Source organism: Telopea speciosissima, chromosome 2 (genome assembly GCF_018873765.1).
Source record: "Telopea speciosissima isolate NSW1024214 ecotype Mountain lineage chromosome 2, Tspe_v1, whole genome shotgun sequence".
Lineage (NCBI taxonomy): Eukaryota > Viridiplantae > Streptophyta > Magnoliopsida > Proteales > Proteaceae > Telopea > Telopea speciosissima.
The window spans coordinates 77,526,479-77,544,972 of record NC_057917.1 but is presented as its reverse complement, the minus strand read 5'-3'; the positions used below and the strand labels follow the sequence as shown (position 1 = coordinate 77,544,972).

General features: G+C 40.7%; 1 protein-coding gene across 1 annotated transcript in view; it reads right to left on the bottom strand.

Moving 5' to 3' along the window:
- The window catches only part of LOC122651759 (ABC transporter C family member 2-like), a 44,037-nt gene that overhangs the window by 4,512 nt on the left and 21,031 nt on the right, over positions 1-18,494 (bottom strand). Inside the window, exons 21-25 of the mRNA XM_043845286.1 lie at positions 12,369-12,549; positions 11,450-11,773; positions 9,359-10,115; positions 1,484-1,605; positions 745-990 (exon numbers count right to left, since the gene is read on the bottom strand). Of these exons, the coding sequence (XP_043701221.1) occupies positions 745-990; positions 1,484-1,605; positions 9,359-10,115; positions 11,450-11,773; positions 12,369-12,549 (1,630 nt within the window). The remainder of the gene's footprint in view (positions 1-744; positions 991-1,483; positions 1,606-9,358; positions 10,116-11,449; positions 11,774-12,368; positions 12,550-18,494) is intronic.

Here is an 18,494-nt window from a genome sequence, read left to right as displayed (position 1 = left end):
CCTAAGAACTATTTTAATATATCTAATTTGCAATATCTCATGTGATACATTCTTTTCCATAATTCAGGACATGAAAAATGTTGGCATCCAGGAAAAATAATAAGTCATAGACGAGAAGATTAGGAACATTGAAATGCAACCACTTTCTCATTAGTACATATTACATCTCTTAAGCAGTTAGTTTTCTAATGAAAGTCCAGCAGCATATGTTTTCCCACCAAGAGAACTCAGGACAATGTTTTCACCGATCGTTAGACCATTCGAACTGTCGCTATCTTTACTAGGATGGCCCATTCCATTGAACTGACCTGAGGGGGTCAAAAACCATTGACAAGTCATAGAACTGCTTGTTCTGAATAATCAAATTGTCCATATCATTCAAATCTGGATGGTCAACCACTTGACTGATAGGGTATATGCGGTCAAAAGTCTTGTTACAAAATTCCTGTAAGAGGAGAGACTTGAATGCCAGACCTTGAATTATGAAAAATTACCCCACACCACTGGAGTAAAGCACTTTCTCGGTTTCTGTTCCATCAATTTACTATTTGTAATAAAGCTGCACATTTTTTAAATGATTGACTTCAGACCATTCAGACCACCAGATCTCCGACAGTTGAACTGCCAACCTTTTTGCCTGAACAATCTGACACCCAGTTGGTTTCTAAAAGCATTTGATTGACTTGTGCATTCTAAAATGGTAAGAAGTATTACAAGTGAGCAAGTTAATAACTTTGGGCCTACCTGACCAGCTTCAAGTAGAATAACACGGTCAGAATCAATTATTGTATTTAGTCGGTGAGCAATAATAAGCATAGTGCACGATTTAAATTCGTCTCTAATGGTTTTTTGAATGAGAGCATCTGTTCTAACATCAACAGCCGCTGTTGCTTCATCGAGAACAAGAATCTTGGATCTCCTCAGCAAAGCACGAGCAAGACTTAACAGCTGCCTCTGTCCAACACTGAAATTTTCCCCAGCCTCAGAAACCTGGACAAACCATAAGATTAATTTCAAGTCAGTACCTCTGTTTTCAACAGAAAAAGAAAATGCAAAATAAAAGACTGAACACACAGCATATAAGCATGCCAACACTACACTAGTTTATTTTGCAGGAATATTGTGGAACATGCAAGTATGCAACCAAATACAGTTGGCCATTGCATTTCTAGACAGGCAAGGTAATATAGTTTTCTATGGCCCATTCAATCAATTGGCCACTTCTTGGATGATCCATAGTCCAAGAACGACATCCATTCAGATATTTGTAACAGAAATTTAGAGAATTTTCTTTCGGTGCCATTATTCATACTTTTATTGACACCAAAAAATGGAAAAACGAAGAATTAATTGCTTGCAAAACAAAACATGGATCAAAGTCCCTGCATGTGTACTTAGTTGAATTCTGTTTCTAAACAGTAGGTCATTCCTGCAAAGCTACAACCATTAGAAATAGTAAAAGCGAATATGAGTGACCATATACCTCAGCATCCAGACCCAAATAATTCCTTCTAATAACATCCTTAAGATGTGCCCTCTCCAAAGCCTCCCAAAGGTCAGCATCATTGTGCTCAGTGAATGGATCAAGATTAAACCGGACAGTACCTAGGCAAGAGAAAAGAACCATAAGGTATTTCAACAATTGAAGGTGCATTTGACACATAAAACCATGAACTGACATAAAGGGTACTTTTATCAAGTAGCAAATATTACTACCAAGTTTTAGACGAAACCAGGGATATTTTTGTGAGAAAGAAGCAGCTGTATCCTAGGATGTGTAGCATAACTTCATAAGCCTGGTACAAGCACCCATCAACCTCACACATCAACCCCTTGCAATCCCACCCCAAGGAACTGGCATATTATCTCCTGGGGCCTCCCCCTCTCCACTCTTCAGCCAACCATCTCCCCTGTTTGAGGTTGGGTTAGCTTGTGTATTTGTATATTTTCTCTTTCCCCCTTCGGGGTCTCTGTAGCTCTTTCTCTTTGGTAATGAATTTTTTTATTCATCCAAAAACAAAAAAAAAAAACCTCACACATCAAAATGTTACTGTGGAATTCCGTGAATACTGGCTTGATCAAAGTGATCACAGCCCAACTTTATTTATAATACTGAAATCATATAAAGAGAATACATCTAAGCAATGTGGGACTAAAACCCATATTACAACACTCCCCCTCAAGTTGGTGCATACATATCAAACATGCCCAACTTGCTAATTATAGGAAAAAATAACTTAGGACTGATTCCTTTGGTGAGGATATCAGCCAATTGATCACTAGACTGAATAAATGGGATACAGATTATTCCTTGTTCCAACTTTTCTTTGATAAAATGCCGGTCAATCTCAACATGTTTGGTACGATCATGTTGAACCAGATTGTGTGCAATGCTGATTGCGGACTTGCTATCACAGTAGAGTCGCATAGGAAGATCAGTAACCGTCCCCAAATCTTGAAGCAGCCCCTTGAGCCAAAGAAGTTCACAAATACCCTAGGCCATAGCTCGGAACTCAGCTTCAACACTAGATCGACCTACAACAGCTTGTTTTTTGCTTCTCCAAGTAGTTAGGTTTCCTCCAACAAATGTGCAATACCCGGATGTGGATTTCCTATCATCAGGACTGCCAGCCCAATCTGCATCTGTGTATGCTTCTATCCGGAGGTGGCTATAAGGAGAGAACAAGATTCCTTTTCCAGAGATGACTTGAGGTAACGGAGAATTCTATAGGCTGCTTCCAAATGAGAAGAGTGAGGATCATGCAAGTATTGACTGACAAGGCTTACAGCAAATGTGATATCTGGCTGAGTATGTGAGAGGTAGATCAATCGGCCAACTAACCTCTGATAACTGCCCTTGTCCACCGGGTCGCCGTCCTTACTCTTCAAATGTGTGTTGGGCTCTAGGGGGGTATCTGTTGGTTTACACCCAAGCATCCCTGTCTCTTGTAACAAATCTAAGGTATATTTCCTTTGAGAGACAGACATGCCTTTAGCTGAATAGGCAACCTCAATCCCTAAGAAATACCTTAATCTACCCAATTCCTTGACTTCAAACTCGGTGCTCAAATAAGCCTTCAACTTCTGTATTTCTTGTGCATCACTGCCTGTGATCACTATATCATCAACATAGACAATCAGCATTGTCACTTGCTGTCCTACCTTCTTCACAAACAACGTATGATCAGCATTGCTCTGCTTGTACCCATAAGCAATCATAGCCTTATGGAACCGACCAAACCAAGCCCTAGGTGACTGTTTCAAACCATATAGGGCCTTCTTCAGTTTACATACCTTTCCCTGAGTTTTTGAAGAAGTAAAACCAGGAGGTATCTCCATGTAGACATCTTCTTCTAGATCTCCATGCAAGAAGGCATTCTTCACATCAAGTTGTTGGAGTTCCCATCCTCGATTTGCAGCATAAGAGATAATAACCCGTATAGTATTCATCTTTGCTACAGGAGAAAAGGTCTCTTGGTAGTCAATACCTTGAGTTTGAGTAAACCCTTTGGCAACAAGCCTCGCCTTGTATCTCTCCACTGAGCCATCAGCCTTGTGCTTCACTACAAAGACCCATCTGCAACCAACAAGTCTTTTTCCAGGTGGAGGACTCACCAAATCCCATGTCTGATTTTTTTCAAGGGCATGCATCTCTTCATTCATCGCATCCTTCCATTTCTGTTCGACTATAGCCTCCTGTCAGTTGTTAGGGACGGAAACAGAGCATAAAGAAGCTATGAAGGTATGGAAAGTAGGAGTTAGTGAGTTATATGACACAAAGTTGGAAATAGGGTGCAATGTACAACTTCTCTTTGATTTCCAAACAACAATGGGTAAATCAAGATTGGGATCAATAGGGGGCTTACCAGAAATCTGACTAGGAGCAAGACTTGGAGTAGGAGCAGATGCCGATTGAGTAGGATCAGTGGTAGTGGTCTCTTTGTATAGAGGGTCGTCTAGAGGAAAATCAGTTCTCCGAATGTACACAATTTTTTCTTGTTGTAGCTATCCCACTTCCTGTTCTTGACTAGTAACCCCTTCTTCGAATTCAACAGAGGTATCCTCTATAGTAGGTATTTCAATGTCTAGCGGAGCAATCAGCGGGACCTCTTCACCACTTATACTCTCCCCCTGCAGAGGTTCCAGCTGTTTAAAATAAGCTTCAGACTCCCGGAATACTACATCCATAGTGACAAACACTTTCCTGGTAGGAGGATGATAACATTTATACCCTTTCTGGGTAGCAGAATAACCAAGAAATATGCATCGTAGTCCCTTGGGATCAAATTTTCCGTGTACATGATGATTCCTGGCAAACACGACACAACCAAAGACTTTGGGAGACACAACAAAGGTTGATTTCCCACAGAGCACATCCAAGGGGCAGCGACCATCCAAAACACGGGAGGGAAGTCGATTGATAAGATATGTTGCTGTAAGAACAGCATCACCCCAAAAGCAAGGAGGAACAGCCATAGTGAACATAAGAGAACGAGCAACCTCTAGAAGATGGCGATTCTTGCGTTCAGCCACCCCATTTTGAGCGGGAGTGTCAACGCAAGAGGTTTGGTGAATGATCCCATGGCTGTCCAAATAAGACCGAAAGGCACCGTCCATGTACTCCTTTCCATTATCGGACCTGAGAATCTTGACCTTGGCATCGAACTATGTCTCGACCATCTTATGAAATAAAGTGAAACAGGTAAAGACGTCACTCTTACTATGCATCAAATATACCCAAGTCGTCCGACTGAAACAATCAATGAAAGTCACAAACCACCGAAATCCAGAGCTAGACACACAGCAGGCAGGGCCCCATACATCAGAATGTATCAATCCAAAAGGATGCAAGCTTTTATTGTCAAAAATGGGAAAAATGTTGCGAGTTTGCTTTGCCAAAGTGCAAGCATCACAAGAAAAATTATATTTATTACATCTCTTCACCAAACTAGGAAATAAAGTGGACAAAACACTAAACGGTGGATGGCCCAAACGACGATGCCAGTTATTCAATTCAAAGAGTGCAGAATCAAAATCAAAAGATGTAGGCTAAGATGTCAAAGCTGCCCGGGAACCGCAAGCATGTACAGACCACCAACCACCTTACCACATGCAATCGTACTGTCCATTTCCAAGTCCTGAAATAAACAATGGGTTGGAAAAAAAGTTACTTTGCAGTTTAAATCCTTAGTTATGCTACTAATGGAAAGCAAATTAGTAGTAAACTTTGGAACATGTAACACAGAGGAAAGGGTAAGAGATGAAGAACATTGTACGGATCCCTTTCCCGAGATAGGAGAAAGAGACCCATCAGCAACTCGAACCTTATTATGACCAGATAAAGGAAAATAAGTGGACTAACAGGAGGAAGAACCGGTCATATGGTCGGTTGCCCCTGAGTCAATTACCCAAGAATCGGGCATGACCGAGGTGCAATTCCCACCAAATGAAATACATGTGGAAGAAGGTGTAGTGGGATTAGTAGGCAGAGATAGAGCCGAGGCAGCCATGGAAGGAGATACAGATGTCGAAGAAGATGAGTCCAAACGAGTCACCATATCACGCAAATTTTGCAAATCCTCCATAACCTGTGATAGAGAATGATCAGGCTGATCCTCAGTAGTTGCCTAATGAGCACGGGAATGATTGGAACCACCCCTACCACGGCCGCGAGTGTCTGCAGGGCGACCATGAAGTTTCCAACAATGGTCCTTCGTATGCCATTCCTTCCCACAGTAATCGCATTTAATGGGAGGTCGATCACCAGATGACCGATCAGTGCTAGCAGAACGGGAAGAGCCCCCACGGGCAGACTGTGACCCAGAAATAAGAGATAATCTCTCCTGAGTAACTGGGTGAACCATGGTTGTTCGTCGACTATCTTCAGCCGAAAGGATCGCATAGGCATGTTCAAGAGTGGGGAGAGGTTCCCGATTCAAAATATTTGACTGGATATGATCAAACTCAATATTCAGCCCTGCCAAGAAATCAAAGACGCGTAAACCATCTTCCCACTTACGATAGACCGTGACATCAACATTAGTGGTGGCAGTGAAGGCGCCCAGAAAATCCAACTGTTGCCACATCGTACACATGGTATTGTAATATTGAGAAAGTGTCAACTCCATCTGTTTGGTAGAATGAATTTTTTGACGGAGTTCATAGCATTGGGCAGCATTCCCAACTTGAGAATAAGTATCTTGGGCTGTCTTCCATATTTTCGCAGCCGAGTCAAGAAGGTACCACCCAGCAATGTCTTGGTCCATGGAATTAACCAAATATGACATGACCAAGAAATTAAAATTCATCCAGCGATCCTGTGCAGAACCAGCCGATGTAGGCCTGACCGTGGCACCCGTGATGTAGCCAGACAAGCCACGGGAACCAATCACAAATAAACAGGAGCGAGACCACATAAGATAATTGCTTCCATTTAACTTGATGGTGTTCACAGGAAATGGAATAAAATCACGTTGCGACGAACCATCAGATCCAAAAGAAGCAGAGGTGATCTCCGAAGCGTCAGGCATGGTGGCTGGGAAAAATCGCAAAACTCAAGAAACAAGGCCTCCAAAAATAATTAAATCATACGGAGGGGAAAAAAAGGACCCTTGGCGGGAGTCAACTCACCACCAAGGGTGGAAAAAAAATAACAGCAAGGTGAGGGGGACGCTCTCGCGAAAAAGAAAGAAAGGCGAGAGGGGGGGGCTGGCGGTGGAGGCGGAACAAAGGGGGTGGCCTGGGGAAGGCTGGCGGTGGTGGCGGAGGGCTGGCGGAGGTGGAGGAGGCTGGCGGTGGTGGCTGGCCTTAGGGCAGAAACACGAAGGAGAGGAGAGAGAAAAAAGAAAAAAAGGAAAAAAAAATTAATTCCCATATCCCCGGAATATTGTTGGCTCTGATGCCATGTGGAATTCTGTGAATACTGGCTTGATCAAAGTGATCACAGCCCAGCTTTATTTATAATACTGAAATCATATGAAGAGAATACATCTAAGCAATGTGGGACTAAAACCCATATTACAACAGTTACACTATCCATTATATGGTTACAGCCTGATAATTGATCTAATCAGAGCACCCAAAGTTCCAAACTATCAGAGGATACCCTCAAGGCTCTGTTTATTTCCAAATGAAAACCACGTAAAAGGAAAATTGTCAGATAACCAGAAAATTTTCCCTTCTACAGAAAATATTTCTTTTTATGTGGTTTTTACCTGGAGAAATGGAGCCCTAAGAGAACAGTCAGACTCATATATTTGTTGCATTATTTATGCTACTGCACCACTCAAGAAGGAGAGCTATCAAACATATTGTTTCAGCTTGGTGGAAATAAAATGCTTTTTCCTCAGGATTATCTCAACTAGAAAGTGAGTTGTTTTGGATGCATTCAGACAGAAAATCTAACATAAATGTTATGATTTAATTTTTTTTTGAATTTCATTCACGCTTTCTGGCACCCTTCCCAACCATCAGAGGATACCCTCAAGGCTCTGTTTATTTCCAAATGAAAACCACATAAAAGGAAAATTGTCAGATAACCAGTAAATTTTCCCTTGTACTGAAAATATTCCATTTTATGTGGTTTTTACCTGGACAAATGGAGTCTAAGAGAACAGTCAGACTCGTATATTTGTTGCATTATTTATGCTACTGGCTACTGCACACCACTCAAGAAGGGAAATTTTTGGCAGTACATATTGATTGGCTTAATAATGCATCCCACAATACAGCTTCAGTCATATTCCAGCAAGACATCCAAGGTTTCCTCTTCATAGAAGATGGTGAGTCAATTTATCAGTATTAAGTTAGAAACTTAAATACAAACCCACATTAGGTATGGTTAGATTTACGTGACAAGTCCTTTGACTTGTAGTACTGTTCAAATAAATTTTGGTATTTAACTATAACTCAAACTTGTGATCCAGAATTGTATCCTTTCCAAAACAACAGTAATAATAGAAATGTAACACTATTATCAAATTTGAAAAATACATGTTATTTGAAGTGAGTCAGTATGGTGGATGACAATTTTTGAAGAGAAAGCTAAACAATGCAGATAAAGCACAAAAGAATAGGCTTATTTTGGTTTTATACAAGTCTTGGGTTACACGTGTTTGTTTTTTTTTTGGGTAAATAAAAAATTCATTACCAAAAGGAAGAGCAAGAAAGAGGGGGGTGGAGCTATACAGGCCCTAGGAGGGGCCCAAAGGAAGAAGAGAAATACACAAACCCCAGGTAACAACAATATGCCTGTTTCTTGGGGAATCAATAATAGAATGAAGGGGAAACAAGTGTAACTTAGAGCTAGCATCCAAAAAGATGGCATTCCAAGTCATGTCAAGAGAGCGGGAATTGGAAGTCCATCTTCGAAGATTAAGCTCCTTCCAAATGTGTATTTGGCTTGTGGTCCATAAGGTTTTCATTGCAATGGGGCTTCTCTAGGTCTATATTACACGTAATAGATGCAAAAACGATTTTTATTTATTTTAGGAGTTTGAATCTTGGAGCTTGTGACATCCATCTATGTTATTCCTGAGAAACCAATTCATTGCTATTATTGTTTCTGGGTAAGACATTCTTGACTGTAGATTGATATCCTAAAACAGGTGGAGTCCCCAAATTTTTTGGAACTAGTGAATTCATAATCCATTTCATCATGGAAATTTTCAACACTGAAAATATGTTGTCTCTTAGTAGCAAGTCAATTAATACTCTCAATCATGGGGCTAATTAAAATCCATTAGAATGAGAAGTATTATCTCCTCTAATTCTTTAAAAAGGAAAGGATTCCAAATCTAGTCATCTAAGTGGTTACCATGTAGTAACCCAAACAAAATCGTTCTCCTATCAAAATAGAGCACCATAAAACCAGACATCATCTAAGTCGTTCTTATTTTGTAACCGATACAAAGGGGTTCTACTATCTAGATAGAGCATATCACCATAAAACTGGACAGTTGAATGCTTTTGTTTGGATTTTGAAACATTGACATTTAATAGGAAAGCAAAACATCAAAACTGAAAGGCAGTAGTCCAATCATTATTCAGCCAGGTACAGATATCAAAAACACTGGATAAAACAGATTAGCTGCGAAACCAACTCAAACACCCTTGGGTACAGGGATTCAGTGGAACACGATGCATCATAGTCCCTTTTTTCGGTGGAAAGGGAGGGGGAGGGGGAGGGGAGGGGATCTGGAATTAATAAATCATCTTAAATCATCCATACAATGCATAAATTGAATATCCTCAATTTTATTCACAATCAATTGCATAGAACTCCTAATATCAAGTACAGATGGTATAGGTTTGACAATCACTTCAGATGTTTTACTCACTACACAAGGATACTGCATACCTGAGAAAAGAACAGGTGATTGTGGTATTATCCCAAGAACTTTACGCAAATCTGTCAGACCGAACTTTGCGATATCACAACCATCAATCACGATTCCTCCTCTTTCCAGTTCTACTATCCTAAATAATGCATTGAGCATGCTGGATTTTCCAGCTCCAGTCCTTCCAACTATCCCTACTTTCTCACTTGGAGAAATCATGAAAGACAAACCATGGAGGACCGGAGGAAGTTCGGGCCTATATCGTAGAACAACATCCTCAAACTTGATTGATCCTGATGATGGCCAGCCAGGTGGAGGGCGGTTGCTCTCAATAATAGCTGGACCCTCGGAAGGCAAATCTATATATGTACCCACCCGCTCGACAGCATTTAAACTATTCTCAGCCATACTTGCAAGTCTTAAAACGGCAGTTAACAAGTTTGTGATATTTAAAGCATAACTGAGAAGCAGACCCATCATTGATGCAAATGCCACCTGGTTTTCTGCCCGTTGATTCTGCATAACAGCAAACGTTGCCGTTAACCAAATCATAAGACCTCCCAACGCTTCCAAACGGATTGCAAGCCAGCGGTTCGAACCCATATTCACTAGGGTGAATCTGACATTATTGTCCATGGATTTCCCATTAATGTTGGCCATCCGATCATAGGCTTTGTATGCACGTATTGTGGACAGACCATTTAATGCTTCCCCAAATTGTGCATAGACAGGAGATCTAGTTATCGAATCCAAACGTTTTACTTCACGGGCTGTGCTCTGTTAAACACAAATAAAGGATGCATCCTCTCATTAGCTTCTACAGCTGATTGTAGTCAATAAACAAGAGAAGAAAGAAAATAGAGAAAGATACAGAATGGTTCTCGTAAATGGAACATTATTGAAACACATTGTTGGAGTAGAGTGCTAGTAAATTTCCAGTCCCAACATATGTGTTACAACCGCTTATCCTAAAAGCTCGAGCTGTTAAGTAAGGGCTACTACAAAGTAAATCAACACACAACACCACCCCCCTCCCACACATGCAGGCCCACACACACACGGCTCTGCACGTGACACCATCATCTGGTGGTTCCATCACGTGGCACCAAGGGGCACAACAAAACATAACACAAGCCCCTCACACTTACCAATGATCGAACACCTGACCTTCTCGCTCTGATACCATGTTACAACCGCTTACCCTAAAAGCATGCGCTTTTAACTAAGGGCTACAACAATGTGTATCAATGCACAACAACAATATGTTCCAGACATAGGCTATACCATAGATACTTGTGGGTAAGTTCAGAAGTAGAAGGGCCTCACTACACTCGGGGCAAGCTTATGCAATCTTACTCTTTCCAAATGTTATCAAGTAAAAGAAATCAGATATCATCCAATTTGGCTGGTTCAGAATCAGAACTGAATATAAAAATGTCAGATCAGACAGGAATGTGGTTCATAAATTTGACAGATATTTGAGATTTAATGTGCGTACCCAGTGCACGAGGCTCCTGCCACTGCGGGGTCTGGGAAGGGTCATAATGTATGCAGCCTTACCCCCGGTTCGCAGAGAGGCTGTTTCCCGACTCGAACCCACAACCACTAGGTCGCAATGGAGCAACCTTACCGTTGCGCCGAGGTCCGCCATCTATCTGAGATTTAATGTGCATTATACAAAATAAAATTGAAATGGTCCAACAAGGATCTGCTCTGAACCTTTCATTCAGAGCCCTCACATGAATTCACAAGAGTAGCGGAACCATAACTGGATCAATAGTCAGGACCAACTGCACAAGAACACAGCCCCAGCTAGAAGCCAAAAAAAAAACAGCAACAAAAAACAACAGATTGCCAATAATTCATGACATTTTTCATATCACAATATGCAAGGAATTTTAGAGCCACTATCTATTTCAGATGCCAAGGGTTTTGTCGCCATTGTTTTCTCCAACCATGGCAGGGGGCAGTTTAAGGGAACTAGGTTGGTCTAACTATACTGTTCGGTATGTAAACCAAGATTTTGCACAGGTATTAATGTAGAACAGGTGCACACAAACTTACATGCAATGAATTAAGACAAAACATAAATTTCTGGAAGTCTTGTATACCTGGTAATACAGATACGCAGCATAAAACAACACCAGAAGTGGCAATATGCTCCACAGGGATATGGTGCTCACTATGCCTATCAGGACGAAAGTTGAAAGTAGCTGTGACACTTGACTCAGAAACATATCTGTATATACAGCAACAGTGCGATCTATATCGCCTAGATCCTTGGCAAACCTATTGATTATCCGCCCAATAGGGTTGGTCTGGAAGAACACCATTGAAGCTCTTAAAATGGAATGAAGCATGGCATCATGCAACCTTTTCGCAGCATAAAGACTTGAAGTGATCAACCAATAAGAGTTTGCCAGTGCTACTAATACCTGAATAAAAGAGGGGAGGGGGGGGGGGGCAGGAAGAAGAACAAATAAGACTTCAAAGTATTTAGCAGTCACTGAATGAATGCCAGAGTAATTAATACTTCAATAAAAGACGGGGTGGGAAGAAGAATAAGCAAGACTTCCAAGTTCCAAGTATGTAGTAACCACGGATTTAATTCATAAAAGTATTTTAGGGATATAGATTAAAGACAAAATTAAAGATTACCTTCAATGGAAACTCTTAGCACTAAAGATTAAGACATGAAAACTTATCTAGTAAACATTTCAAATTTTCAAGCATTACGTTAATAAAATCTATACATAAAATATTTCTATAATCCTTCCATATTTTTTGGAAGACGTGTACAAAGATCAACTATTTATGAAATTCAAATTTCTTGTGAAATTTTAAAGCTTTTGCCACATTCCAAAAATCTCACAAGTACAATGAAATATTGAAAATCATGAGATTACAATGATAGGGGTGCCTAAAGGCCCTCAGACAATAGAAAAGAATAAACAATCAGAGAACAGGAACATACTAGAATAACGGGTGCATGTTGAATCTTAATGTCTACCTTGACTAATCCATACATACCTGGCCAAAAGATAGAATCATATAGACCATATTATAGAATCCAGGACCATATCTGTTCGAGGCGCTTTGATCAGTCCAGATACTTAACCAATTGCTACTTGAAACTCGAAGAACTTCCGTTGACACATAACAGGTAAAGAGTATCATAACTACCCATGCACCACCAAGGGCATTTTTATACCTGCAAAGTTCCCATGAATATTAAATAAGATTTGAAAACCCCATATAATAAACCAAAACAATATAAGTGTTTGTTTAAGGGTTTGCAGCACATTTTTGCTATGGAGCATCCTTAACATCCACAGATTCTATAGCCTTTAAAAGCTATTCGGAGACTATGCTCCATCCAAATGCAAAGATTTGAGCAGGAAGATTGCTCACAAAAATGGTACGACCATGAATGTGTTTCAACTTTCACCAAAGGCATGTGGGAAGTGTTAGAGTTTATGTAATAAAGGTACTTTAGGAACTAGTTTGTAATCTAGTTGTCTTATATTGTATTTTCTCTTTTTTACATTTTACCACCCTAGGGAGGTGTATGTAATTCCTTACATCATATTAGTGAAGTAATATAAGTGTGGTAGAGATGATTCTCTAACACACAACATGCCACCATCTTCTCTCTTCTTCTTTTCCAACCTTCTTTCATCTTTCTCCTTGTTCTTTTACATTCTTTAACTTCCAACTTGGTATCAGAGCACACTTTGTTGGTTTGAGAGTCGATTTACTTTCTTATTCTTCTTTCCTCCTCTCTTTGGAACCCTAGGTTACAAAGGGGTTCCAAGGAAGAGATTATTATGTGAAATGTTTGAAGAAATCTTGCAAGGAGCATGAATGAAGACACCAAAAGAGGATCTCATTTGAAGAAATAAAGCCTTGGAGCTCACATCAAGCAAATCCAGCCCAATACCAACTTACCGCCAGGTTTTTGGTTTTTTTTTTTCTCTCTCTCATCCGTTCAGTATTGAAACTGAGGTTAGGCTCTTTTGGATTGCCCTAGGGTGTACTTCAACCCCCCATGGCCTTGCTCTAGGTTTTTAAGAGTTGTTGCTCCACAACTCACTTTTCCCTAGTTCTTTAAGCTACCGCCAGCCTTGTTTTATCTCTGTTTTGCCTGTAATATGGTTCTGTGATGCTTTTGACTGCTTGGAGTTAGTGAGATATGTTGATTGAGCTTTTCTAGTGGTTGTGTGATGAGGCTATACTTCGAAGAATGAGGTGGAATTGAATTTCTTTGAGATGTTTGTCTTGTTTGGTTGCTGGATTGTGTTTACCAGTGTTTGAAATTTTTATTTTGGGTTGAGCATATACTTCCCATTTGACTTTGGGTGTTAACCCCACTTTGCAAGTTTGTTTCTTCATCATGTCTAGGATCAGTGGATTGACATGGGTTGTTTGGAGAAGTCCTACCTGGGAAGAATAGTCTTTGGTTGGGTAGAGTGTATACTCTCCATTTGCTTTAGGTATCATCCATACTCTTTACGTGTATTCCTACATTATGTCAACTGTTGGAGGAAGAGGCCAAGTTCCATCCCGAGAGAATGATAGAGATAGATTCAGCTGTGATCATTATGGGAAATCTGGGCACACTAACGAGAGATGTTAGGTGCTTCATCTGTCCACCTGGTATGCATGGCAGCAGGAGAGGGGGAGCTAGCGCACACACTTTGACAGACTCTAGTTCCCTTACTCAGGATGATATTGCAGCATTTCGCAGGGTTATGTCATATCTGGGAAGCTTTTCCTCTACCCCAATAGTGCCAGATTCTTCAGCTTCAACCTTGCAGTCCTCTACATCTGTTCCTTCCACTACCACTTCTTGGGTCCTTGACTCCGGAGCTACTGACCATATGACTGGTATGTCTCCATGTTATGATTCGTACATTGTCTGTCCTGGTAAGGATAAGGTTAGGATTACTAATGGTTCCCTTTCCTCTATTTCTGGTAAGAGCAATATCCATGTTACTTCTTCTATTTCCCTTGACTCTGTCCTTCATGTTCCTCAATTTAACACTAACCTTTTATCTGTGAGCCATCGAACCAAATCCTTAAATTGTTGTGTCAACTTTTTTTCATTCCATTGTATTTTTCAAGATTTGGTGACAAAGAAGATTATTGGCAGTGGACGTGAGGAAAAGGGGCTCTATCTTCTTGATCCAAGAACATATGTTTTGCCTACTGCTTAATCTTATGTATGTGGGCATAGTGACCGTAGTACTATTGACTCTGTGATGCTGTGGCATCGCCGTTTAGGCCACCCCACTTTTGGTGTTATGAAAAAACAATTACTCCACTTGTTTTCTTCTATTCCTTCCTCTCATATCTTTCAGTGTGAACCCTGTTTGTTTGTTAAACATTGTCGTTCTCCCTATCCATATCATGGCAATAGATCCTCAGTTCCTTTTCATATTGTGCAAACTGATGTTTGGGGTCCCTCTCCCACTACCTCTTTGTTTAGCTATCGTTATTTTGTATCTTTGTTGATGGTTGTTCCTACACTACATGGACCTTTTTGATGAAACATAAAAGTAAGGTCTATGATGCTGTCAAAAGTTTCTATCAAATGATTTGTACTCAATTTGATACTAGAATTAAGATTGTTCGTTCTGATACAGGGGGGGAATATACGTATGGGGGACTCCTAAACTTTTTTACCAATAATAGCATTATCCATCAGTTTGCTTGGTTGTTTATTTAAGGTAAGAGACTGTTAAGAGTCCTTAGTAGATATTACTGTTTTTAGGTTTCTATATATTATATATGTAACCAACCCCCCAAGATTTAAGGTGATTCTTATCTCTTTTCTCATTATTTCTCACTTTCTCATCCCCCACAGTACAAAGTTTTCTCCCTTTCGTTTCTTCTCTCTCTTCTATCAATTCATTTTAACTCTAGCCTAAATTTTAGAAGAAATTTAATGTCTTTCCCTCTCTCACGTTTTTACTTCTCCCTCCCATCGCACCATATTTCTTCCCCTATTTTCTGTCACTTGTGAGATGTCCTCATTTTTTTCCTTCTTTCTTAATCAATTTCTATTATTTCAATTGTCTAATTCTGGCTTTTATTCTGGGAAAATACTTGTTGAGAACTGATAATTTGCTTTTAAATCTGAACCATTATATCTAGATTCAGATCTGGAACATATCTAGCCATCAGACGGGATCTCTGCCATTCCATTAGTGGGTCCATTACTCGCAAGTCAATTAGATCCATCAGGTCAAATCAAAACTGCATCATCATTCCTTAAGGGTTTTGGCTACATATCATTCCTGTTTTAGAATCCAACAACAATAACAACAACTCAGCCTTATCCCAACTAAATGGGGTCGGCTACATGGATCCTTTCAAGACAAAGCATGGAAAACTGAGGTCCTCACAAAGGGAAAGGGAAGTAAGAGAAATGAAGATTAAAAATGAAGAAATGAGATAAGAGAAGTGAAAAATAGAAAGTGAAAAATGAAAGTAAGAGGAAAAGAGGCTAGCCCAGGAAAACAGGAAAATCTTGGCTAAATGGTGTCGATAATGTGGATCTTGGCCCTCCAATAGGCTCTATCTGAGGTCATACTTGGCACAAGGCCCAGGCTATGCATGTCATTCTTCACAACCTCACCTATGGTCATTTTAGAACTGCCCCTAGCTCTTTTAGCTCCTTCAATTGGGATCAGATCACTCCTCCTTAATAGGGCATCCCCAGGCCTCCGTTGTACATGGCCAAACCACTTCAGACGACATTCTCGGAGCTTGTCGCTGATCGGGGCAACTCCCACATCAGCTCTAATGTGTTCGTTCCTTAATTTATCCTTCCTAGTTTTGCCGCACATCCATCTTAGCATCCTCATCTCTGCCACACATAGCTTCGCTCTATGGCACTTCTTGACTGCCCAACATTTCCCCCCATACATCATAGCTGGTCGGACAACAGTCCTGTAGAACTTTCCTTTTAAGTTTTAAAGGAATGTGGCGGTCACACAGTACTTCGGTCACCCCTCTCCACTTCATCCACCCCACTTTAATTCTTTGTCGTGAAGCTTGTTTCAACCCATATATAGATTTCTCTAACTTGCAGACGTTAATTCATCTATGTCACCTTCTTTGTTTATGGTAGATCCCAAATATCTAAAATAATCACTTGGCAGTATCTCTCTCTCCTCAATTTTCACCATGTCACTATCCATCACAGTGTGACTAAAGTTACACATCATATAATCCGTTTTTGATCTATTAATCTTAAAGCCTCTTGTTTCCAAGGTTGATCTCCACATTTCTAACTTAGCGTTAATCCTTGCTTTTGTCTCATCCATCCTGTTTTAGAATGATCCCTTGGTATGAAAGGAGATTTGTCCAATGCTGCAACTTGGTCATATGAGGTGGTGGAGTCTAGTCTTTATGATGCAAATTTTTGAACTTAGAAGCCAACTTGAATATTGTATTGTATTCACTGTGACAAAAGTGCTATAGATGAGCATCGATAAGTCTACCTGAATCTAGACCCTCCTTGACATTCATAATGACAGAAGTGCTATGAATGAACATTGATTAGCCAAACTGATTCTAGACCCTCCATGACCACTAAAATGTGCTCATAATCTGTTGCTACTTATTTTTTAGTCATAGCTTGCCCAAGAAGGGTAAACTGCTCTCCTTCACAAGCAGGATTGAGCTGATCTGTTCAGTCCTTCAATCCTCGTACATCTACTGATGTGGCATCTATGGGCTTCCTAAATCCACCATTAAAGCCATGGAATCTCTCTTCTGCTCCTTACTTTGGAAAGGCAAGGAATCTTCCAAATTCCTCCACCCGATCAGTTGGGCATCTATCTGCCTCCCAAAATCTGAAGGAGGTCTTGGTACCCGTAGATCTATGACTATAATATTGCAGGTATACTCAAATTGATCTGGAAAATCTCTTCCAAGCATGATTCTATCTGGGTCAATTGGGTCTACTCCTACCTCCTCAAAAAATGACTCCATTTGGGTTGTCCCCCACCCTGCTGATCTTTCCTGGGTTTGGCGTAAAATCCTCCTTCTCCGACCCTTAGCTCTCTCAGCCACCACCTCTTTTGTTACATCTGTGCCCGGACCCTGACCCGAACTCCGAATGTAGGTCCAAAACCCAATGGATCCTGGGTCTTACCCACTAGCAACATGTGGTGCACCGACCCGGTGATCATTTTTTAGGGGGGAACTCCGGTGATGTCATACCTACCGATCCGGAGGCAACTACTAGACTTGTGTTGCTGTTCCATACACAAATTGATGGACAACCTAAGGCACAGCCTCTGCTTAATCAAAATAGGAATAAATTCATTTTAAATGTTTAAATAGGGTTTAATGGCCACAAATTATACAAGGACAATGCCCTAGGCATGGGACAGGTCTCTGTGGGGCTCGAATGCAGAAACAGCAGGGTTTTACCTACTGGTCCATCCATACTGGTCTATTGGATCCACCAGTTGGATCGACCAGTATTGCTATACTGCTCAGAATTCATCTCAGATGCGCAGGGCCCAGTGTTTCGCACCCCGGGTCACCTCACCGTACTTAGAATGGCCCGAGGAATTATTGCCCAAATAATGTGATCATGTGGGGCCCACTTTGAAGCCAATTGCATGGGAGAATTGGTTTTAAGAATGTGTTTTTCATAAAACACATTTGGCAAACAGACCTTAGTGACTGGGTCTATATAGACCAGCCTCAGCCCAAAAATCTCTCCTACTCAGTCCGTTGGAGAGAAAGAAGCGAAGGAGAAGGAGAAAGAGAAGAGAAGAAGAGGAAAGGAAGAGCTAGAGCCATCCTTGTGCTTGGACCCTTCAAGGTAAGGTCAAACCCAGCCCTTTCCCCACTGTTTCTTGCTAATTTCCATGGTTGTAACCCTGCTGTGAACTAAGAAACCCACTGTACAGCCTTGTTCTCATGAGATTTACAATGAAAACCATGCTTTGCTAGCCCTATATGCTTGGATCTTTGCATGCATGCATAGATTTGCCATGTTTGGCACAACATCTATCATACTCATAAGGAACACACACTGTTACTGCCATTGCTAGCCTTGGATGGCTGATCCTCACACCCATAGCTAACTTAGATTAGTAATTTAGGTGCAGGAATTTCTGTACTTAATTACAT